General features: G+C 35.2%; 1 protein-coding gene across 4 annotated transcripts in view; it reads right to left on the reverse strand.

The window, feature by feature from the left end:
- CSMD3 (CUB and Sushi multiple domains 3) overlaps positions 1-26,704 on the reverse strand; it is a 618,429-nt gene that overhangs the window by 357,667 nt on the left and 234,058 nt on the right. For 2 of the 4 annotated variants that reach the window (XM_017806514.1, XM_017806517.1), the window contains exon 7: positions 3,669-3,974. The exons of the other annotated variants lie outside the window; for them this stretch is intronic. In XM_017806514.1, coding sequence (XP_017662003.1) covers positions 3,669-3,974 — 306 coding nt within the window. The remainder of the gene's footprint in view (positions 1-3,668; positions 3,975-26,704) is intronic. 4 annotated transcript variants of the gene reach the window in all.

Genomic DNA, 26,704 nt, shown 5'->3' on the forward strand with positions numbered 1-26,704 from the left:
AAAAAAAAAAAAAAAAAAAAAAAAAAAAAAACCATGTTTACATCATACTTAATTTCCTTCCTGGACATCTGAAAAACACAGATCATACTAGAAACTGTGATTGCAGTATTGATTGAATGAAAGTGGTTAGGGTTCTCTTTTTTTCCTCCTACTTTGGAATAGGGGAGAGGATAAACTTTCCTGAGCTTGACCATTTGGTTTCTTTAGAACTAAGGACCCAAGAGGTGCTGTGTTTTATTTCCAGCTATCCTATCTCATTATATTTTTCATTAGATTATCAAGGTGCATCTTGAAAGTAAGCTTCTTGTCCTTCATCTACTCCCTCCTTCCACGAGAAGACTTCATTGTTCCAATAACAAGAACTGTTCTTGCTCATCTCCTTACTATATCTTCATTTAAAAGTATATCTTAGTATATAGTTGTGTATATTATATACTAACTTGTCCTTATTTAGGTTCTCCATATACTGGCATTCACTTCTTGAAAATTTATCCTTTCATCCTGTCTTACATTTTATTTTCTAAGCTGAGACGATCAGAAAAATGTAACATCATTATAGTACTTTTATTCATCTAATTCAGTCTGAATTATTCTTGATGAGGACACTATAATCATGTATAGTATTCCTCATGTGATCTCACTACTGCCTTATAAAATGATACTTATACTTCCCTACCTCTAATGAAAATATTTCACCAAACTCACCTAGGATTTCTTTTACCTCTCTTAAATAATCAAAACTCAAAATCATGTCCTCTTCTGTGATTTCCAGCTAATAAGCTTGGAGAGGAAATTCTTCAGACAGCTTTTGACACAAATTAAAATTATTGTTGAGGATGACATAGTAAGTTTGGTACAATAATTCACATGTAGTAGCAGAATTTTGGATACATATTAACCTCTAGTTCTCTCTCCACATCTCATTCATGCATACACTTCAAAAAATATGTTTACAAAACAAAACAATATTGTTATCATCTACTCATTCTGAAAAACCTTATTGCCAGAACAATCCCATGGAAGGCAACAGCATTACTCTTTCTCTGTAGTTATTTTGCATCAGTGCTAATAAAACTCCACTATTCTGATCCTAATAGCAATATTCTCAAAAAAGCCTACAATTAAAACTATATGTACAGTACATTTTTACAATTTTAAATATCTGCACATATATATAGTAATTTTTAGTAAATTATATTTAATATATAATAAATTTTATCTTCTCAAGCATTAATTAATTTGCATAATTTGTGTGTGTAATTCTTAAATTACAATGAAGAGCACAGCAAAAAATGCATTTCTAAAGTAAAATCTAATTTTAATATCTATTAAATAGAGAAATAATTTAAAAAGCAATTTATATAAAATTCTTAAGTAGCTCATATATAGTTCCGTAGTAATTGAATATGCAGAGCAAGACAAGTAGTTTTTAGACTTTTGTGTACATTTCATTGTCAAAGAGAAAGTTAAATACTTCAATAGTAACCTACAGGAAACTGCAGAAACACCTGTGGAATATCTCTCCATAATGGAAATTCTTTCAAGCCAAATAACAGTGATCTCACATTCACAAAAATTCCTTCAAAATATGTCTTTGTCTTTGCAATAAAGAATATTTTATGGAAGACAATTGCTGGTTATTTATTGAGGGTCATTTGATATGTTTTAATGACTATTATATTATCAAATATTGGTGTTTGCCAAGTAAAAATGGTAAACTTTTCCTCAGTATATGCATACCACTTTAATAGCAGGCACACATATAGTGTTCTGTGAGTATGACACAATAAAAAAGAAATTAAAGATTTTCTATAAACAATGTTAGAAAAATCAATACTTTAAATGTCATGAGGGAATAAAATGCACACAGAAGTAGGTGTGGGCTTTATTCTCCAATAAGGTCTATACAATTCTGAGTTACTTGCATGTGGGTTGTCATACCTTTTCATATCTGTGGTACAGATACAGATGTGACAAATAAGGACTATAACATTAATTTAGCAGCATCTTGTCTCTAAATTATTCTTTCTTTTCATAATTTAATGTTTAGCACTTTAAAATGACAACTTCGAAGTATGTGCCTTACCTATACCTTGTATTAAAGAATAGGTCACAGAAGAGAGGAACACAGAAAAAAGTGGAGAGGACACTGCAGTCTAATGATTACAAGCAGGAAATAGAAAAAACTGCCTGCATATCACATTTAACTGCCAAATTAGTACACTCATACATCTTTAAAATACAAAATATTATTACGGGCCCTCATATACTTCCTCTTAACTGAAAATAAGCCTGCTTTTTTTTACTGGATCAAAGATGTTCTGAAATGAATGCATATCTATACAACCAGTACAAACCAAATTGTTGATTAATTTATACCAGTCAATAACCAGAAAGTACTTCAGATTTGTATTGAAATTAATATGAATTAAATATAAACATCTGTTTAGTGATTTATATTTCCTATGCAAACCAAATACTGTTTGTGTTTTAGTTGTTCTACTTAAATTACATATTTTAAAATTCTGAAGAATTGCACCTCTGCTGTTTCAAAAGATGTTAGTAAATGACGCTACAAAACTTATGCTAGATGACTATCCAGTAAGACAATAGATTCCAATCTAAAGAAGTCTTTACAAAATATCAGTCATATAATGAAATTTCTGCAAATTGCTTTAGCTATAAAAGATGTTTCTCCTCCATATATTTCATATTTGTGTTTATAAATTCTTAATGTACAATTAATTAACATGAAAAATCCAAAATATATAATAAATGATATTCAACAAATACCCTGCAAAATTAGGCTGATGCTTCTCTGAACTTGTGTATGTATAAAAAACCACCACATTAATTTTTTTCTGAATGTCTGCTGATTAAATTAAGACATTCCAGCATTACTTTTTCTCATCTTCATGTTTCAGATATCGACCTTTACCTTTTAACACAGCAAATCATCATGGCTGGACTTTGTGAACAAAGATTTGGGAAGGGCTCTACCCACATTTGTTGCAGACGCGTTGGTGGATAAAAAGGCCAATGTGAGATAGACACGTCCGGTTGCAAAAGGCACAGCAGAAAGACTCCTTAGGAGGTATATTCTGCAAGGCACAACTCTTTCTGCGTTGTCTTTGATCATTGATTTCATATTTGATGGCATGAAAATGTACAGATGTTTTAAAAAGTCAAAATTTTGCTGAAAATTTAAGCAAAAGGGAGACGAGTACAACTGCATCACCTACTAGTTTAGAACAGCAGTTATTTATAAAGTACATTTTATTATGCTATAGTTAATTATGTCTAAACACATATGCAGAATAGATTAATATCCTAATCTCAATTCTCTAAACTTTCATCAGATGTTACTTACACTAAGCTACATTATGAAATATAATGATATAAGCTATAAAGTGGCATCAAAAGAAAATTCCATATCTTTCCCTTTTGTCTTTTTATAAATCAAATCAATTTAAATTACCAAGACAATATTATTACTAATTTCATTTTTCCATTTGGCTGCCCCATTAGAATGCAAATTTAGGCAGATTTAATCCCTTTCCCATTTGGTTCAACTACATTTCCTGAAAGGATACCTGAACTTTCACTTTTAACTTACACAAAATATTTTTGCATAACTACATGGGCACAAGTAAAATAATATCCAATACCTCTATGAGTAACAACTGCAAGTTCTTTAGTTCTTTCTATCTGCTCAGCATTTCTTGGTCGTCTTCTTGTGCTTTGTAAATTTGCTTGATGAAGAGAGAGTGCTTCCTTGTAACTGGCCGACTCCAGAATTGATTTTCTTATATTCATAGCTTGCACTTGTTGTTCTTCAGAAGGTTGTCTATGGGTGGTCACTGCACTGGATACAGCAACATCAGCAGATGTGCTAGCAACAGTAATGGCACCAGTAGTGGCCGCAATATGCTCCTCTAACTCACCAGTGGAGGCAGTTTTGATGAAAGAAGAACCTGTGGGACACACAGTAGCACTGGATGCTAACTCTTTCTTTTGAATTGTGTTTTCCTGATCAATCTAAAAGATTAAATTTCCTTCTGTTTAGCATAGTAAAGACAACTGACATAAAAAGAGGAAGGTCAATATGCTTTATTTAAAAATTTGAAGCAATCAGAACATTGTTTAATGCTAGTGAACATTTTGTAATTATAGTGATATTGCATTTTAAGTTTTAAATGTTCTCAAAACTTATACTATAAACTTTTGTACCAGGCATAATGACAGCACGTAATTTTCACCTCTGCAAATGCAGTCCTGAAATCAGCGTGGCTAGAGCAAAATATACAGCTATATCATTAAAAGGACCCCCATATGTAGAAAAGTGACAACCATCCTATTGAGGAGTGAAACAGCAGCATTATATAGTAACCTAGGCAGCAGGCAAAGCCACTGTACTCCAACTGCTAATAAGGCTCCCAAATACGTTCATTCTTTTCATCAAAGCTTGACAGGGCTCTAAAAGCCCATTTAGACTTGACACAAGGCCAAGGGTAGATGGATAATAAAAAGTACACATTTAAACAAATCATCTCAGCATAATTATTTATACTTAAGACTGTACAGAGGCTTCATGTGTAATTCTCTTTTTGGTCTCTGATTACTGTAATAGGCCAGATTATTTTACTCAAAAACCTCACTCGCAAAATGTTGGACAAGCTAAAAAATTGTCTATGAAAACATTAACTTAGCACTTCTAACTTTTTTGTACTTAAAATATATAACCCATGTAGGATTTTTCAATATTTTATTAACATTTTCATCCTTCCCCATCCCCCACATTTGGCTGCAGATGTTTGGAAGCCAAGTCTCTCACCTGTGAGCATTTAGAACATCTAACACAGTAGAAACTCCATCTTGACTGGAACGAATAAATGACTGGGCAATGCATAACAAAATTCACCATAAAAATTTGCATAAACAAACTTGATGTAGCATGAACTGTACTATGTCATACTAGTATCTTTAAAATATGGCTTTTTTATTCCATAATAATGATTAGGAGTTCTTGAACAGTTATTCAAACAATAATATTCCACATTTCTCTTTTTACTTTTGAGTCATTCTATCATACAGCCTTTGAGACTTGTCCTTAACGTGTAGTGGGTGATATCAGGATGAAAAGAAGTTTTCCCACTGTTAGAAACACCTATACAGTAGAAAATGGGAATAAGACTCCCAGAGGAACTAAGCAATATATATCATTTTTCATGCATAAGGCATATCAGATCTCTGATCAGAATTCTCCAGTGTTCTGTATAAATAAATGGAACAGATCCTCATGCCGAAAATGCTCAGTCTTGCTAATAAAGTCTCTATTGTTTACTGCAGAAATTTTAGGCTAAAAATGTTTTATTTCATTATAATATTAAAAAATACTACCATAATAGAAAACTTTAGCGTTATATAGACAAGTAATAAAGCTGCTGTAGGTACATTATTTTTTGCGGTCTTACATTTATTTTCTTAAGATCTGTTGTGCAGTACAGCACTTCTAAATCATACAGTGGTGGTTTCCTCTGCAAAACTAAAAAAACCTTAAAAGCACAATGTAAGACTACAGATTTATGTGTCAGGGACCAAACCAAAACCTGTTTACTGTCCTATGATGACAGGGGTATAAGTAACTAAAATAGACCTAGACACGTTTTATTCTTTATTTCAGAATAAAAGAAGAAAACTGTCACAACAATGCATAATATCAAAGGACTAGACTATTTATGATTCAGTATACAATAAATTTTGACAGACTGGTACCAAGCTTAAAACATAGAAAAAACAAATGCACGGCCAAGAGGTATTTTGTAACAGAAAAGTGTTGATTAAAAGAAAGAAAACTTAATGTATGTTACATAACCACTATTATTAAAGCAAAATTTATGGACACATCTTTATCATGCAAGAAAATGTACAAGAACAAGCAGTCACCTGCTTCCAATACCAAGCTCAAAGCAAAATCAGATTCAGAATCTCAGTCAAATGACCTGTTCTATGCAATTGAGTTACAGAGGTACAGCACTTCAAATGAAAACAACTTAAAAGAAAATTCATCTCAAAAGAAAAAAGCAAGAAAAATTAAACTTAACTAAAGTTGCAGAGCTTATACATTGAAAAGTACTACTTTGATACAGAGGCAACTTTCAAGTAGAACACCTAACTTGCTAGGCTTCCACATCCACTTACACTGCAGAAAAGAACCGATGAAGAAGATCAGTAAAGTCAAACAGCATGGTTTAATTTACATGGAGGATTTTTGAGACAAAATTAATGTATGTTATGTATAAACAATCTTGTAAATATCAGCTACTGTATAGAAGAGATCCATTGATCTTTCTCTAAATATAATTTTTAATCTGTAAAAGCATGAACTTTGATGTCTTAGTATTTTATGGAAAGTTTTAGACCAACTGAAACACCTATGTTGTATGGGCATTGTAACATGCTCTCCACTTCAGTCATCTGCAGTCACATCCGACATTTCAGTTTGTCAAAGAGATTACTTTAAAAATTATTTTTTCCTATATAATCCAAAATATACTCACATATTATTTTACTTTAATATTCTGGTTAAAAAAAATAAAGAAAAAATAAAATAAAATCTAGCAATAATAAATGGCAGAAGACAGAAGAAAGGAACTAAACTCTGCTTTTGGGGAAAAGTTTAAACCAACAATTTGCAGTCAGCTGAAGTCATCTCAGAGGTAGGTCATAGCTTTGAATTCACAATCAGCAACTGAGAAAATTTGAGGCTTGAGGAACTGTCAGGCTGCACCATACAAAGAAGCAATAAGGACAAGGGGTTGAGAAAGAGTAATTGTTGCTCAGGGCATGTGTGCACAAAGAAAGAGAACCTGACCAACCCAGCTGAGACCTACTAGACTGGACAAGCACTTCTCTAAGTAAGTCGCTGTGGAAGGAGAACAGATTAAAATCAGTAAAACTGAGAAGCTTTCATGTATTAAATTAGCCTGCTTACACAAGGAAAGATTTGAAGCAACAGTTACACATAAAAATTTGTAACTATGTAGAAGTGGAAAGAGATCAAGCTGATGATCTACAGAGCAATTCAGTTTAGAAAACTAGTCTGAACAAAACACGACTCAAAAGTGTTGTAACTGCTAAAACTTAGGATAATGCAAACATATGGGAGACCCATAAGTCTTTCTATTTATATATGAGTGGAAGTTCTTGATTACAGGTTCATTTTTAGTAAAGGAAAGAGGCAATAGCCTTTGACATTTGCCTGAAACAAATTTCCAAAAATAGATTATGAATCTATGCTAGAAACACACACTTTGCATATGCAATATACTACAAGTATACACAGGGCTCCTGTTGTAAACATGATAGCAAAGGAAATTTACCCCAGATAAACTCATAGTGGAAGTTCTCATTTAAATTAATTTAATGGACTAACTATTACAATTTCTGAGGGAATAAACTAGGAAGATAATAAATACCTTTGCCCACTCTGCAGAAGCACTCACCAGAAAAAAAATTAAGGCAAAAAATGATATCTAATAGAGTGAAAATGCTTGTTTAAAATTATCTGTTTATTTTCCCTTTTAGAAGACTATAACTTGGGGAAGTTTACTTATTCCATTTCCCCTCTTCTCCAGGTTGAAAAAGCTCAGCTTCCTCATCCTCTTCTCACAGGGCAAGTATTCTAGCCCCCAATCATCTTGGTGACCCTCCACTGAACTTGCTTCAGTGAAAAACCCTCTTCCCTGTCATGGGTCCCACAACTTGATGCATTATTCCAGCTATGGTCACAGGAATGTTGAGTAAAGGACAATAATCCTTCCTTTTAGTTTACTGACCACAATCTTATTAATGTAACTCAGGATGCTGTTGGCCTTCCTTGCTGCCAGGGCACACTGCAGGGCCATGCTCAGTTTGCTGTCTGCTGTTACACACAGGGTCTATTAAGCAAAGCTCCTTTCTATCAGACAATCCTGTTGCCAGGTGTTCTTCCTACCCAAGTGCAGGACTTTACACTAGCCCTTGTTGAGTTTCGTAGGATTCCTTTTGGCTCATTCCTCCAGATTGTCTATGTCCCTACAGCAACTCTGTCCTCAGCTATACTGACTGTTGGTCCTCAGCTATAATGACGGGCATTTTGGTGTCATCTGCAAATCTAATAAGAATGCACTCTGTCCTTCATTCAAGCTCATGGATAAATTGAGCAGAATTTGAACCAGAACAGACTCCTGTAGTACTACACTTGTTACTGGACTCTAGGTAGAGAGTCTGGCCCATTTATGACTACTTTCTAAATTTAATTTTTTTAACTGCAGTGGTGAAGGAACAGATAAAAATAAGTAAATTGTTTGTAAGACCAAATAAATGGGATCTAAGGCTATGGTCCAACAGTTATTCTAATTAAATAGAATTAATTTTGCTGATTAATTTCTACAAACCAGGTTGAGTTCAAAATGTGAAAGCGAACACGGATATTCACTACCTTATTTATTCAGGATGAATTCAAGATCCAGGACTTTATCAGTCCTTGTGACACATATGATCCAGCCACAGACTTCTGAAGCAAAGTTGAAGGTCCTTAATGCAGATGACCCTAAATGGAACTCAGACGATGGTAAAGTGCTAATGAGGTGTCTGAGGTGAAGTCAGCCTGGGACTTTTCCTGTGTATCTTATTAGCAAGTAAGCCAGTCTAACATTTTGCAATGGGTAATTGAGAAAGAAATTTAGATTGTCTTCAGCAAAAATTAAAAAGCATATCTCATTAAAGAGAAAAAGAGCTGCTTAAAATTATATATAGAATTTAAAAATTAGTAATAACTATCTTCTTTCTTCTTTCAGATGTTGAAGGACTTTTAGTCAAGACTTATTTAGCTTCCTTATAAACTTCCTATACTTAACTAACTTTGGAGTGACCAGTGCATCCTATTAAGAAGACTTTTTTTCTTTCCTATCTTAATTAACTGTTCTCTTTGATGTTCTCTGTCACTAAATATCTGAATGCTAGCAAGAAATTTCCAATAAAGTTACAAAGCTAATTAGAAGAATATATTCTGGATCTGTTAAAGGGCTGTTCAAGTTAGTGTAGATATAACAGCTTATTTGACTCTTTTAACATATTTTAAATATGTCATTCCAGCCTTATTATTTTAAAAAATCACTTTTTTTACTCTTCAGAAATTTCTAGTATCTTTACCTGTTCTTAAGTTCAAATTACAGTTCTACTTCTGTTGATTTACAAGAAAGTAATAGAAAAGAAAGGAATCAGATATGTAAACATACATTTGAGAACACAAAATCAGTGTTAATGGCTGACATAAAACATTCTTCTGACCAAATCAATTTTCAGTTCCTACCTATTTAGAAAAGAAATAAAATTGTGGATTTAAAGAAATACATGACTGAAAAAAAATATGGTTCAAAACAAATTGCTAGACTTTAGTTCAAAGAAACAATGATCCCTGGATTTATACAAATAGCAAAGACTTCAAAAGCTGTCTAGCCAGACAGTACTTTGTGTTCCTTTTGTTTTCATGTTGTCCACAACTGTGTGAATTGATTCGGAATTTAATTTTTTTTTCTTTTGGTACCAGAAGTTACTTCTTTGTATTACTGCATTCTTCTCTGATTTTTTTTTATCATTCCTTCTCACCTCTCTCTTTTTATCAACCTCTCTATTGTTATTTCTTTCTTCTTTTTTTATCTATTTTATATCAATTTCAAATGTAAATCAATTGCTGCAGTAAGACGTATACCGGAAAAGTCTGAAAGTAACAATTAAGCATCAACCAGAAATTTTCAGTGATGCAGGAGATATGTCATCCTTCAGTACACACAAATGCATGTGTCTATGATCTTCCAAATGCTTCTCTCAGTGAATTTAAGATCCCTTTACATTTTTAAGTAGATACTGAAAATATAGTAAATTTATGCATCTTAAAGTTATCAAATTGATTACTTTTGAAAATCTGAAAATCCAGACAAAGTCAACCTTCTAGTTTTTGATAACACAAACATGCCAAACATCTCTAATATGATTTATCTCCTCTCCGCTAAACTAAGGACATAAACAGAGAACTACTACTTTTTTTTTCTTTTACATATATCTATCCAAATAATAGATTTTATTGCAGAAATATATACTTGTGTAATAGAAAAAAAAATCCAATATAGGCCCACATATGGATACTGTTTTCAGTTGGTTTAACTTAGAAAGTCCTTTTTGAAAGATCTATTATTTTTAAGACAAAACAAAAACCAAAACCAAAGTTTAACACAAATGAATGTTAGTAAATGAGAAATCAGTGATTTGAAATACAAAATAATTATATTCATATAGTTGTACTGTGCTTTCTTTTCAAAAGACATGTGCATCAATGATAAATCTGTGTAATCCAATATAACCTACCAAAAAACCCCAAACAACCCAGCTTATAAATTCTTCAACAATACTATAAGAATATATTAAATGAATTATATAATGCTGGCAATGGAAAATATTCATGTCTACTGGCCTTATTACCTGTAGCCATCTTAAAAAGGGTACCTTTATTGTATTTGTTAACTAAAAAGCCTTGTCAATATTGTCTTATATATATATTTTCTTTCTAACTTGGTATTGTGAATCGCAGTGCAACAGAAAGTGTTATTTCCCCTTTTAAAGGATAGGATAAAATCAAATAGGCAACTCTTGAAGAATAATTACTATACAGATTATGTACACAACAATGTATATAGAAACCATTTAACAAAAAGATAAGTTTAAAATTTAAAGGTTCTGATTTCTAATTCTGTTTCCTGTGTCACCATGGACATGCCATCACACTGTAGTTCTCTCATTTCTTTTCAACAAAATTAAATCCACACTTTCCTTTTATTGCCAGAAAGATATTAATATTAGTTGCTTAATATCTGTTCGGTGTTATTAGCAAGTAAAATGACATCCATAAATCAAATATACAGTTCAAGATAGAGTAATACTTGCCAAAGCTTGAACTATATAATGATATGGGTTTGACACTCCTTTTTTTCACATTTTCAATGAAGTTCAGATATGTGGAAAACTAATGAATCTTAAAACCAGTAATAATAATCTTTCATTTATTCTTAATAGCAAAAAATCTTTGTACCATTGCTCTTGAGTATCTACATCAGGTATCTAACATTTGCCCTAAGCAGGCTAAATACCCAAATTTTCTATTCTAAATCCAGTGTTAGGCATCAAGAAGCTATTTGACACAAACTTAGCACTAAAGATTACTAAAGACTCCAGAAATTTATCCAATGCAGTCATTTTCACTACAGGGAAGATTATTTTAAGAGCTTTTTTAACATTTAAGCACATATTTTGCATTGTTTACCCTACCTGTGTCTAGAAAAATTAACAGAGACTGCCGTCTAATAAGTATAATTTTACCATTAGTAATACAAGGCCACGGAATTTATATTGACCCCATGTAGGCTGGCCTTGGCCTGAGGACGTTTTCATTATTTTTGGTAGCTCATAGTTGTCAAGTGAATATTTCCTGACCTGATTTTATTTCAGAAATGTTGTGCTCTGATAATACTGCATACAACAATGGTCTGATAAAGCTACATAATCCCTGCATAGCAAGCAACAGCCCTTTATACTTAGTGAGGCTGAGGGAGGCTAATGTGCAACTTTCAGATTTTAATAAACAACGAGAAAGAGGCAGACTGTGTTAAGAAAACATACAAAAAAGAAATAATCGAACTCCAAGACTGAAGAGGAAGCTCACTCTGCCACCTCCAGGAGCATCAAACTCCTTCTAACAGAAACCCTTGGATGATCTCAATTAATTGTAATCTCCACCCAAGGGCACAGTAAAAAAGGTGAAAATACAGTGGAGAAATACAGTGGAGAGTAGGAAGGCAGTTCTTAACTTTTATAAGTGTATTATTATTATTATTGATGCTATTCTGTATTACATAATTTAGACTAGCAGACCATTAAAATTTTATTTGAATAACAATAAATTATCAATTCCATATAAATTGTGTTCCCTTCAGCCACAACAAGGTTCTGTGGCTAATATTGTATTATGTAAGTGAGGCCTCTGAGAGTTCTAAGAGGCCTAAACAGCACTGCCCATCCTTCCCTGGGCCTCCCCCCACACACGTCCATGGGTCCAGGACCACACATGAAGCCATCAGTCTCTGCCCCAGTGATGCCACATCAGCACTGCTGATGTGATCCTCTGCTTCCCACTTCCCTACCCTGCCCAGCCATGGGGCTAATGTCCCTGCCTGTCCTTGGCCTGACCTCCTTCCCATGGAGGTGCCTGATGCCCTGGCCTGGGTCTGCCTCCAGGTGCCCCCACAGCCTGCTCTGTTCCCTGGCTGGGGGCAGTGGGACCAGCACTGGCTGCAAAGTCCAGCACTGATGGCCTCAACCCCAATTCTCTGTGGTCCCCAGCTCATCAGCCTTCAGGGAGCCAATGGCCCTTGTTTGTCTCTTATTCACTGTGAAAAATAAAATGCCTATGAACAAAGCAAAGCGTTACATTTAAAAATAATTATTTTTCCCTTTCTTTCCTCACTTGGAATAAATAAAAAAATAAAGTTAATCTCTAAGCAGTATAAATGTTAATTATAAATAAAAGCAAAGTTGAATGATTTATAAATGAAACTGTACCATATTTGATTTTTTGATTTTATCTAAAAGGTCAGGACAGTTTAAAAAATAATACTTTTAGAGAAAGGTCAGGTCCTAAGTCAGATGAAAACAATTCTCTGGGAAGAAAAAAGTTCCTTCAGTATAAAAACTGATTCAAAAACCACTTAGACTTTACAGAGATAAAGCTATTCTTGCAGAACATTACATGCTGTCAGCACCAAGTGGGCAGTAAGTGAACTTTTAAGCTATGAAGTGGCATCCAGTGCAAAACAAGAGCTTTGCCTCAGGAAAAGCTTCCCTGTGAGATGCCCCCAGTAATCCATTAGCCAACAATTTCAAGATGCCCTAAAGTAAATGCTTACACACTAAAATAAATTTCAAAATCATTTTGAAAAGAGTTACACATGCATTGCCTTAATGAGCATTTCAAGCAATTTTGCACCACAACACAATGATAGCAATGAAAGTGTTCTCGTTTAATAGCCAAAATGACTAATATCCAAAATAGCTGTCTCCATTGCTGCAAGTATCTTCCCTTATCTTTTTGTTGTACAGAGAAATGTTCACAAAGAGAAATCTTCTTCAGGAAAAAGATTTATTGGCATGTCTGGAAACGCAGCAGTTTGACACTGTCTCCCATAATATCCTCGTAGGAAATGTGGGTTAGATGAACGGACAGTGAGGTGGATCAAAAACTGGCTGAATGGCAGAGCTCTGAGGGTCATGATCAGCAGTTAGAGGCCTGAAGCCAGTGGCATCCCCCACAGATCAATATTGAGTCCAGTCTTATTCAACTTGTTTATCAATAACCTGGATGAAGGGAGAGAATGTACCCTCACCAAGTTTGCTGATGACGTAAAAACGGGGGAGTGCCTGATACAGCTGAAGGCTGTGCTACCATTCCGCAGGACGAGTGTGGCCAGCAGGTAGAGGGAAGTGATTCTCCCCCTCTACTCAGCCCTAGTTGGGCCACATCTGGAGTGCTGTGTCCAGTTCTGATCTCCTCAGTACAAAAAAGACAAGGAGCTACTGGAGAGAGACCAGTGGAGGCCACAAAGATGATTTGGGGTCTGGAGCATCTCTCTTATGAGGAGAAACCATGGGAGCTGAGCTATTTAATCTAGAAAGGAGAAGACTGAGAGGGGATTTCATTAATGCATATAAATATCTCAAAGGTGGTTGCCAAGAGGATGGTGCCAGACTCTTTTCAATGGTGCCCAGCAACTGGAAGAGGAGTAATGGCCATAAACTAAAACACAAGAAGTTTCACCTCAACATGAGGAAGAACTTTAGGTTGAGGGTGGCAGAGCACTAGAACAGGTTATTCTGGGAGGTCATGGAGTCTCCCTCTCTGGAGACGTTCAAAACCCAGCTGGACATGCTCCTTTGAAACCTTCTCCAGGTGACCCTACCTTGGCAGGGGGGATTGGACTAGATAAGTCCCTTCCAACCCTAACAATTCCATGATTCTGCGATTTTTCAGAAATGCCAGCTGGATTTGGATACTTCTTACACTTCTTGGGTCATAGAACTTAATAATGTCAAATTTTGAGATGGCTGGTTGCTCACCAGATATGAACATTTCAGACTTTCACAGAATGGCTGAGGTTGAAAGGCATCTTAGAATTTGGCTTTTGTCAAAACAGTCAGCAGTTTTACAGTCATTGCTAGATACTTAACCTAAATTAAATGGTACTATGCCCAATGTTTGTAGAGGCAAGAGCTTCCGAAAGATTCTACAGAGTTTCAAAGCAACGTCTTTCAAATGTAAGAAAAAGTTATTGGATAGCAGTGACTGAGAGTTTTCAGCAGTAAATTTGTTCCCTCAGGAAATAAAAAATTTAAAAAAACCCCAAAACCAAAACCAAAACAAAAAACCAAAAAAAACCAAAAAAAACCCCAAAAAATAAAAACCACCATACACTAATTCTAAGAAAAAGTGAGTACAAAGTTGAGTAAAAAAAGAGATATTTTGCCTCTGCACAAAGACCAATATCAAAATTGCACTCAAAAATGACATTGTGATAGCCTCCACAAGAGGTATAAGGATGAATATATGATATTCAAAAACCATCTGGTCACGATCCCGTGCAGTGTGCTCTAGGAAGACCCTGCTTGAGCAGGGAGGTTGGGCCTGATGGCCCACTGGAGTCCTTTTCAACCTTACCCTTATCAAGACCAAGTTGGATGGAGCTCTGAGCAACCTGGTCCAGTAAAAAGTGTCCCTGACCATGGCAAGGGGTTGGAATTAGATGATCTTTAATGTCCCTTTGAACCCAAACCATTCTATGATACCCATTTTGTGATTCTATCAATTTTTTCCACATTGGTTAACATTCAAAAACTCCAATTAGTGTCATTGGGAACTTGAATGATTCTTAGCTTAAGTACTATTGACCAGTTTGCTCTGTGTCAAAAGAGTGTGCTCAAATGGCTTCAACAAACAGAATAAGGTCAATTTATTTTAACTGAAATTTCTTTCAAAACCATAATTATATTTTTATCATTAATTTAATTAAATCATATAGGTCTGAGAAATATATATGGAAGACATTATTTAAACATGAACCTTTCATGAAAAGACAAACTACCCAACATCATGCTGTCTACAAATGAAAATATATCTTATATTTCCAGCTATAAACCTGCTTATGCTATTTACCTGTTGCACTTATACACTAGACATATATTTTAGGAATTAAAAAGTATTGCTTTTAGTCCCAATTAAATGAGAAGAGCTGTTTGTTTTACTTTCACAAAGTCAATATTCCCTTTTGAATTTGAGTCAGCCTTACTGAATTTGAACGTATGTCCTTTGAGTCAAGGATTCTCTTCACAATTATTTCTATGGATCAAAGTGTATCAGAGTAGTACTCTAAACTAAACTATAAACATTACCAAAGCAATTCTGCCAAATTTGTGAAAAGTGGAAGGGTTAGCATTACATAGTTCCCAGCTGCCCCAGATTAGGGCTCAAAAGCCTTGGTGTCCTACTCCACTGGTAACTTTCTGGGTGACTTTGGGTAAGTCACTATGAAGTATGTGACTAAATTTTGGAATCCAAAACAGACCTAATAAATATTTCAAATACTATCCCTGTGATTCATGACTTTCTAATCTGTGTATCTCCCCTCCTCCCACAGCTCTATTTATTTTTCAAGCTGAAGGGTCCTACACAGGTCAATCACTTTTCAGTCAGAAACTTATCCATGTGTTTGATGATCTTTGCTTCCTCTAAACTTTCTTCAACTTTGCTAAATTCTTCTGAAATGCAGAGAAGCCAGAGCACCAACTGGAGTCAAGGTGCAGGTTGATTTATACAGCAGCGTGTTTTATGTTCTGTCCTCTACTCTTTCCCTAATATTTAGTTTAAAAAGCACTAAGGAGTGCTTTTTTAAGCATTCTAAGTATGGACCTGAGGACTATGAAGTACTCCTAGTATATTGACTATGTTAGAACATAAGAGATTGCTGATATTACTTAAAAGAGTAATGATCAACAGATCTCATAATTTTATTTGCAAACTCTTCTGATTCAGTCTTCACTGGCAACTTCTCTTCCCAGATCTCTTGAGTGGACAGACTGCAAGACAGTGACTGGAAGAGCAAAGTCCCTTACACTGTAAGAAAAAATCAGGTTCGTCCCCTGAGGAACCTGCACATACATAAGTCTATGGGACCTGATGAACTGCATCCCAGAGTCTTGAGGAAATTAGCTGATGTAGTTGCCAAGCCACTCTCCATGATATTTAAAAAGTCATGGCAGTCAGGTGAAATCCCAGGGGAATTCAGGGAAAGGAAAAACATTTTACCCATTTTAAAAAGGGTAGAAAGTCAGACCCTGGGAACTAATGGCCTGTCAGCCTCACCTCTGTGCCTAGAAGCTGTGCTAAGGCACACGGAGAACAGGGAGGTAATTTGGGACAGTCAGCACAGCTTCACCAAGGTCAATTACTGTCTAAGCAACCTAGTGGCCTTCTACAATGGACCAACTGCAACAATGGACAAAGGAATGCCATCTCTCTGGATTTCTGTAAAGCCTTTGACAAGTCACCCATAACATCCATTTCTCTAAACTGGAAAGAGATGGATTTGATGGGTGAACTGTTCAATGGACGAGGAATTGTTTGGACAGTTTCATCCAGAAGGAAGTGGTCAACAGTTTAGTGTCCTGATGGACATTGTGGTCAAGTGGTGTCCCTCGGGGTTCCACGTTGGGACCAGTGTTATTCAGTATCTTCATCAATGATATAGACAGAGGGATCAAGTGCACCCTCAGCAAGTTTGAAGACTACATCAAGCTGAGTGGTGTAGTTGACATCCCTGAAGGATAGGATGCCATCCAGAGGGATCTGGACAAGCTTGACAAGTGGGCCCATGGGAACCTCAGCAGGTTCAACAAGATCAAGTGCTAGGTGCTGTACCTGGGTCGGTGCAACCCCTTCAATCAATACAGGATGGGAGTTGAATAGAACAAGAGCAGCCCTGCTGAGAATGACTTGGGGGTGCTGGTGGATGAGAGGCTGGATGTGACCCAGCAATGTGCACTTGTAGCCCAGAAGGCCAATCATACTCTGGGCTGCATCAAAAGCAGCCTGGCCAACAGGTCAAGAGAGGTGATTCTGTCCCTCTACTCTGCCCTTATGAGATCCCATCTGGAATACTTCATCCAGCTCCGAGGTCCCCAGCACAGGAAGGGCATTGACCTATTAGAGAAGGTCCAGAGGAGGGCCACAAAGATAATTAGAGGGATGGAGCACCTCTCACATCAGGAAAGGCTGAGGGAATTGAGATTGTTCAGCCTGGAGAAGAGAAGGCTCTGGGAAGGCCTTATTATGGCATTTCAGTACTTGTAGGGGCCTATAAGAAAGATGGGGACAAACTTTTTAGCAAGGCATGGAATGATAGGACAAAGGCTAGTGGTTTTAAACTGAAACAGGGTCAATTTTTACTAGATATAAGGAAAACTTTTTACAATGACAGTTGTAAAACACTGGAACAGCTCACCCTGAGAGGTAGCAGATGCCCCATTCCTGGAAATATACAAGGCCAGGCTAGATGGGGCTCTGATTTAGTTGAAGATGTCCCTGCTCACTGCAGATGGGATGGAGTAGATGACCTTTAAAAGGTCCCTTCCAACTCAAGCTATTTTATGATCCTATGAAATTAAGATAATTTTGCAGTTCTTGTTATGCAAAGAGAGAGACAAAGAAGTCACACAAGCTAAGGTCTTTAAACCATGATAACTCTGCATGACACTATTTTTAACTGCTCATGATGAAATCCACTCTATACAGTCCAAAAAGTACCTTGTTAACCCAAACTTTTATGCTAGGTTTCAGCTATTTCATGTCGGAAAGGTGAATTTTCACATTTCGAATTCGAGGATACTGACAAACTCATTTTTGAACATTTCTCCTTGCGCACACCATCTTGTATCTTCTAAGATTTGTCCTCTCTGTTAAATCCAACTAGCACATACTAGATTCCAGCCAGGGTATATATCATACAAGAAGTTTTCTTATCCGGTTAGTCATAATTATTCAACAGATTCCCTACAGGTTCCATCTCCTTATTACTGTCCATTCTATCAGCTAAATCTTTCCTTCACAATGCCTCACTCTCCACTCTAACCACTTTACTTGGTTCTCTATCTTTCTTATACATATTCAAAAAAGTTCATTTTCTGAAAAGGTAAACCAATGTTCATTGCTACAGGATTCAGACAAAAAAAAAAATATATATAGACATCTATAAAACCAAGCAATTAAATAAATTAAAAACAAACAAACAAAACAACAAACACCAATGCTACAAATACTTTAGTATTCACACTGCTATTCTACATTTGTTCTTGCAGTTTTCAAACAGAAACAGAGAAGGTTTGACCACCATGGTTCTCAGGAGACTTCTACTAAGTTTTCTTTCAGATATGAACAGTACTGAAATTTCACATAATGAAGATCTAAAGAAATTGCATAACTGAGAATCTCTTTGGTAGTAGTTATTGATTTTGCAGATTAACAAACTCCATAGAATAATATGCACTAGTATGTAAGGTTTATTGCCTCAGCTGCGTTTAAGCGAAAATACTGTGTTGAACGAAGATATATATTTTAATAATTTCCAGGTGTCTGTGAATGGAGAAGAAAAGTCAAATTCTTTCAGCTTTCTCATACTGCTACTGATATGTTACATGAATAAAGGGGTCAATGTTTTAAAGTATAAAAGTATTCATTGGCAGGAACTAAGGTGGGGAAAGTGTAACTGGAAATTGAAAAATTAGTTCAGAAAATTTCCTTCCTTACTTGAAGAAGCATTCATTAAAAGATTAATTTTTCATTAAATAGATTTTCTTTCTTATTTACTGGGGGATACTTTGCAAAAGGTACTTTTACTTCTGAAATTAGATAATCTTAGACAATTCTGAAGAGCGATACCAAATGTCCTCAACCTTACTTATACTGGGAATGAGTAAAAACTGAAGTATCTTATTTAAAACTAAGAAATAACTTCTGACATAACATGTTGCATGGGTCACTTCCATATTCATATTCAAAAGCAGAATTTTGGATCTATTTTTTCTATTGGAAAAAGAATAATTTTCCTATCTTTAGGCAGGAGGTTATTCAGCATATTATTGTCTACACATATACGGTGTGGTTAGAGTTTTCACAAATAAAAGAGGAGGAAGAAACATTTAAAAGAGCATAAAAGCTATATTTGACATACTTTATGCCTCAACACACAGCTAGCCAGTTTATATGATTAAAATTATAACTACTCCACTCTTATATCCTCAAAGACATGAAAACATGCTTTCTGTCATAAGTGCAAGTGTTCTCTGTAACTACATAACAAATGATTCTGTCTTTAGGCTGAAGAGATGGAAAGAAGAGATAATTCAGCATAATAATTTATACAGTCTTTTTAGAAAGTACATGGGAAAAAATCCCATATTCAGTTACTTCATTATCTCTTCATCTGACTGTTGTTTTCTCATCAGAATGATTTCTTTCATTGTGACTGTGTCCCCCAATGATAGAAGACCGCCCCCTCCAAAATGAAAAATTACCTCCTAGAGCTTAAAAATCTTGAAAATTCTAGGTGAGGGAGGAGGGAGGGAAGGAAATGGGAGTAAATCTTCCAGCAGAAATAATTCCAACACATCTGATGTCAGTGAGTATTCAACATTTAAAATCCGTTTTCTAAAGTTCGACCACTTCAAGTTTGCTTACTTTAGTGTCCAGTAAACTTTATAATGTTCAAAACTATTAATAAACTAACTTGAATGGCTTGTCATGTTCGACCATGGTAAAATGATTTTCACTACAGAAAAATATAAATCACTTAAAAAAAAGCCCAAGCATATTATGAGAACATTTGCATGTCAACAATTTTCAAAGTGGAAACAAGATGTTCCAACAGTTAATTTCAATAGCACTAAATATTTTGAATGTAAACAAGTGTTTCATTCCATGTTGTTCCCTCAGTTGTTTTATCATCTTGACACGAACAGCTCATCAGTGCAATATATTACAGTGTTTGGAGGCTATGAAGCATACAGATGTATAGGTTAATGGATCAATGTTTTGACCTTATCAAAATTAAGTATTTTGAAGGTCCTATACACTGTATAGTTTATGTACTATCAATAGAAGTGTTCAATTGCTAGAGAATAGTTAATTTTTCTTGAATTTTAGTGGATTTCCTTGGATGAAATATTTTTAATATATGTATAAAATATGTATATGTATACATATACACATATGTATTACTATATGTAAACGTATATATAATTATAAATAGTATATGCAGTTCTATATAAATATATATTATATATTATATAAAAATAGTTTTATATATAACTGTATATAATATTTATATATGTATTAACAGGATCACTAAAACCACATTGAGCTTTAAATACTTTTTCCCCTTCCATAAACCAGGATTATTCATATTACCTACAGATTTTATAGTTACAATATATCCTTTCCTTGGTTTTTATTCTTGCTTGAAATTATGTTTTTCATTTAAATTTATAAATTACTGAACTTTCAACAAACCTGACCTAACCAAAGAAAATGCTTTCTAAGCATTACCTAAATTGAAATAAATAGTATCTCAGTACATTTTTCTTGTCTTCTACAAAGGAGATGGAATTATTTACAGTCAGTAGTACCCAGAATATTATCATTTGCTCTTTTGTAAACAAAACTAGAAGTGCATAGAATAGTAAATGAAACAGAAAGCTATTAAAATGTTTGAATGCACCTAAAATATTAGAGGTTTTTCTTTATGGCAAGTATGAAATTAAGAAGATGCATCTGTTAAATCATTAAAACTGGAAAGGACTCTTTACTGCACCACTTATTTCAGAAGTAAATTACAATCCAACAATTTAAACATTAGCACAGACTACCAAGTTTTAATATTTAACATTAGTACTATCAACTTTTTTAAATGAAGCATTATCTATTTGAAGTAGGAAAAGGTGAGTTAAAATTTTAAAAACAGATCTTTCTGGATGGGCACACAGAGCTAACTGTCAACAATGACGTTTTTAAAAGCTATCACTGGCAGAATTCTAAAAATAAGTTCTTTAAAATGGGGGAGGGTCAAGTAAATGCAGCACTTTTTCTCGTCTATGACTTGACTAGAGCAAAATCAATGTAATTCTTTGCACCGTTATTGTGTGGGTGTATAGTTGTGAATAAAAGACATATCAAGGGTGCAAAGGTGAAAAATAATCTGTTTACAAAATATAGCTCAGTATAAGATGAAGTGCAGCTAAAAGACCCACAAGTATGAAAATCCACTCCAAAAATTGACTTAAGTGACAACGAATGCAATTTAAGTTTTTGTTATGTCTGGAGGAAAAAAAAGAAATCTTCTGAGAAGCTCTAGTAATTTCCTTTTAGTCTATGAAGAGAGGATTCCTTTTGCTTCCATCCATTGAAAAATCAGGTAGACATCTGGGCTGTTTTGACAATAGAAGTTCAGTGTCTTAAAAGTCACAGATTTACAATTCTGATAACTAAGTATCTGTCTAAAATAAGGAAGGAAAAATCTATCTTCTGTCAAATAAATTATCAATGCAAGCAGCAACCTATTTGCACTGGCCTGAGCAGAAGCAGGCACAGCCCTGTTCAAGTAGCAGACTTCTACAAATGTGACTCAAGTGATGCAGCACCTTTATTTCTCTCAGGGAATCTCAAGACCATGAGTCTTCTGATAGTAAAAAAACATTTCAGTAAGTGCGTAGTAGGTGCAAGTTGAGATTAAGATACCTACATCAGTGTGTCTGTGTTTGCACTAGACATACAAGCTATTATAAGAAATGGAAATTTAGTCATTGTAGTGCTTTAATTAGTTTTAAAGCATGTACTTAAGGACATAACAGTTGCCTATAAGTGTTTATTCTCCCATCTTCTAGTTTCTGTGCCAGAATGGCATGCTGTCCTGATTTTTGCTGGGATAGAGTGAATTTTCTTCCTAGTAGCTGTTACAGCGCCATGTTTTGGATTTAGGATGAGAACAACACACTGATGTTTTAATTGTTGCTGAGCAGTGCTTACCCTGAGTCAAAGAGTTTTCAGCTTCTTATGCTGCTCTGCCAATGAGGAGGCTGGGGGTGCACAAGAATTTGAAAGGGAACACAGAGGGACAGCTGACCCCAACTGGCCAAATAAGTATTCCATATCATGTGACATCATACTGAACAATAATACTGAGGGGACTTGGCTGAGTGGTTGCAGCCACTGCTTGGAGATTGGCAGGGCATTGATCAGCTGGTGGTGAGTTGCTTTGTGCATCACTAGTTTTGTATATTCTTTTATCATTATTATTATTTTCCCATCCTTTTTCTGCTGTTAAATTGGCTTTATCTCAATCCATGAGTTTTACCTTTTTTCCAGCTCTCTCCCCTGCCTCACTGGGAGCAAACAGCTGCATAGTGTTTAGGTATACACTAAACCACACCATATGTTCTGTAAATTCAAATTTGCCAACACTATGCAGATGTATCTTTCACTCTAGAGCACCTCTACCCAATGCCAGCTGGGTCAGCTGTATCACTCTGCAACCCTCACTAGCAGGATTAGCAAGGTATGGGGAAGGTTCAGTTACCAATACCTAATTTGACTTGGTGCAGTTTTGTAACTTCATTACGTATGTCTTTGCAACTCCCTGGTTTGCCTGCCCAAAGAGCCTCTGCACTTCTGTCACTGCTATAAAAACATCTTGGGTACCCTAGGCGATTTCAGTGATATATCAGTGCACATATATTCATGCACAGTGCTTCACAGCTCTCCAACTTTAATGGATATCTTGATACCTGTAGGTGTCTAAACATAAAAATCTCACCTATGTTACAACGGCTAAGTTTTATGGCAGTAGTACTGTGTACTGTTTGTTGCAATAGTTTTTGAGATGAGGAATGAATGACAAAATATGTTCAAATTGCTAAATGTTCTGAAAAAAGTTTTCTCCTTCTGGCAACTCCAGCCATGATGTTCTGAGGCAACTTAGCTATTGTTCTTTACCTGATTGCCAATTGCTTCAAATTCTTTCTCAAACCAAAACCAACAAAAAAAATTAAGAGAAGCCTAACTCCATAAATAATTTCTGAATGAAAATATATTTCTATTCATATACAAAATAATTAAAAGAGAAAGAAAATAACAACAGAAAATCAAGCAGAGCAAGAGGAAACTTTTCAACATTTTTTCTCCGTATTGCAGCATCCCACATTCAAAGCTCTTGCATTTATCCAGCCTCAGCTCTATATAGCTGGCTGTCAAGTATTAAGAAGAGTAACCATTTGCACACTTTTAAACATGAGCATGACAATTAAATTTTATTTTATTCTGAAAAGCTGATGGATATATTTCAGCTCTTCATCTGTATTTTCCTATAAGCAAAAATTCCTAATGGCAGGCAAATGTAGTTGTGCACTCAATTTACATTTTTTACATATTTTATACTATTTTCTTCATAGTGGAGGCATTAGTTTTCATATGGCTTAAACAGAAGCAAATGAACAGGAGAAGGAAGCAAAATCAGTTTAGAAATGGATTTCACAAGTGAAATAAATAGCAACGGTAGGGCTACTAATGAAACCATCCAGAGCTTTAAAGGAGGAGGAAGGTAGAGAGTGAGAGGAAAAGGATGTGGGATCTAAAAAGATAGCAAAGTTATAGATGTTTAAAGTGATGTTTAAAGTAATATTTAACTATCAGATACTGAAGTTGCTTTGGTTTTGGTTTTTTCTGAAAGCCCTTTCAGAGTCTGGGTATGCTTAATATAAAGAAGGTTAAAGTTTGTGTATGCCAGTCTGTAAGAGCAGATGCTGTGAGGCTAACTTAATCCCTTCTGTCCACTTAGATAATATTATGGATTCATACATAAGAGACAGAGTGCAAAAAGTAGCCAACAGAAAGCAGTGACCAAAAGAAACTGCAAATGGATGGAGTAAAAAAGCTCAACTAATTTTAGAAACAGCAAAAGAGGATTACCATTGCCAAGAAACACTGAAGCAGCTGCTTCAGGAGGATCCAAAGAAGCTTTTGTTCTACTTCAGCCAACAGTTTCTTATTCAAAGGGAGTTTTAACAAAGAAACGAGAAAACATCAAGACAAAGAACCCTCAGTGAATAGAAAGATGTGCTGAAACACAGATGACCAGACAAGCAAGAATAAGTGTGTCTTGGGTAGGGAAACATTTTGATTCTCTTCTAATTGACACATATCATTTTGATTATTGTTTACCAATGTCTTTTAAATATTGTATGAATCATTATCTTTCATGAATATAAAATTTCTATTAAAAGAAAGTAATACGCATAACTTTCATTACTATATTCTTATATGAAGCTGAGAGTTTCCCACCTTTTCATGTATCTCAGTAGATTTTATTTGTTCTGTATAAATCAATTTAAAAATTTTCAAAGGCCTGAACAGGCCTTTGCCTGTTTGCAAGGTCTTAAACAGAAAATTAGGAAAATATGGTAATTAATTAAACTAAAGGGGTGTTTACAAAAAATCACAAAAATTTACTAGGTTTTCTGTTGTGGATTTGTTGGGGTTTTTTTTCATAGGCAACTATATTTTGACTTTGCATTACATCACTTTTAGTCTCCTTTTCAAACATCTAGACTACAGTAGCTTCATATATTACACTGATATTTGGCCATGTGAGGCTGCCTTATGAAAAAGAATCTTAAAAAACCAGCTTTCATAAACTTAAGAGAACAGAAGGGAATAAGACTGTAATTAGTATAAATGCCAGGGGTTTGGAAGCAGGGGGGTGAAGGGGCTGCACATGTGCCTTCTGCCCTCAGGCAGCATGGAACTGTCCCATGCTTATCACATCTGGTTCCACATGGACCCACCACAGGACACAGCTGAGCCGACCAGTAGAATTTGTGGCATCTCTGTGAAGATGTATTTAAGATAAGGCAACAAACACTGAAGAAAAGGAAAGGAACAAGGTCAGAGCATGAGTGCTCCATTCCAGAGTTAGTAAAACCCTCTAGGGACTGGAGCCCATGGATAACCCACACTGGAGCAGGTTCTTTCCCTAAGAGATTGCGGTCCAGGGTCAGTGCACATCAAAGCAGAAGAAATGAGTAAGAAGAAATAAATGAAAAAAGAAAGGAGTAAGAAATGAGGAGTAGCAGAAATTAACTCCTACACCTTGACCTGAACCTCCTGCACTGCCCACCATCAGAGACAAAGTGTAATCTGTGGTGGAGTAGATAGAAGAAGGGGAAGAAGTGACTGGAATGAAATTAAGCCTACAAAAGAGGAGAGGCAGGGCATTTTTTGTATTTGTTTTCCTATTTGTTTTTGTTTTCCAAAACCCCAGTCAGTCATTAAATGTTTTATAATATGACTGTTTTACCCAGGAGAGTAATTGATGATTGATCTTCCACATCTTCCTTTCAAACATGTACTTTTTTACTCTTGTTCTTCTTATTTTCTGTCCTCTTCTACTGTGGGGGTGGAGGGAGTGAGTGGCAGTGGGAGGGCTTCACTGTTACTCAGAATTAAACCATGACCCAAACATGCTAGCACAAAATGTCTACTTGTGAAAATAAAATCAGCAGGCCAAGGGAGTAATTAGGTGAAAAGGGTATGAAATGCCATGGAGCTACAGAATAAAATTTGCACTGTTCTGAAGTTCAGAATTCAGCATCTGGCCCCTTCAAAATGTTCTAGGTTAAAGGAAATTAAAGTAGAGGAAACAGTAAGAAATTAGTAATTCTGGTTACAATGGTACTATGTAGGAAATATTAAGTTTCAAGGAGGGAACTCAGAAAGAAGTTACAGCTATTACTGTGTAATAGAGTGACAATGCAGGCTATTGAAAGGATTAACAGACGCCCTCCCAAAAGTGATGCAGAAAGAAAAAGAGGCACCTGTACTATGTGGTTTTTTGCAAATGTCTTTTGTATTTTTATCAGGTATTCGGTTTTTTGAAAACTCATGCCAGTGCAGCAGTGAGGTTAATGTTTGAAAATGCTCTTTATAAGAAGGCTAAAGTTGTCTCTAACTGAAAAAAGGTAAGGTTTCATTTCTTAACAAACTGAAATACTTTGTGCTATATATTTTTGTTTGTTTTCTAAATGTATTAAAGATTTTTAATATATCCCATCCTTAGAAGTGTTCATGGCAGGATTTGAGGAACCTGGTCTAGTGAGAGGTTCCCTGCCCATGGCAGGGGGCTTGGAACTAGATGATCTTTAAGGTCTCTTCCAACCCAAACCATTTTATGATTCTATGAAGGAAGGCCTAGCCCAAACTACCACCGATATTTATTTAATTTCATCACAGTCTCTCCTTTAGTCTACCATTGACCCAGAAACTGCTCATCCCTATTACCTGACCATGCATTTTTACATTTCTACTATTAAGGCTATTTTTTATTGATCATACAGATTTAAGTATGCACACTTAATGCCTTAACATGCTGAATATTTTTCCTGCCTATGTTTTTTTTAGAGAGTTACAAAAGACATTCCTTTAATTTTACATATGGTGGGCTACTGAATCATTTGACAACTT

The sequence above is a fragment of the Lepidothrix coronata genome, unplaced genomic scaffold (assembly GCF_001604755.1).
Source record: "Lepidothrix coronata isolate B3197 unplaced genomic scaffold, Lepidothrix_coronata-1.0 Scaffold15, whole genome shotgun sequence".
In the NCBI taxonomy this organism is placed as follows: Eukaryota; Metazoa; Chordata; class Aves; order Passeriformes; family Pipridae; genus Lepidothrix; species Lepidothrix coronata.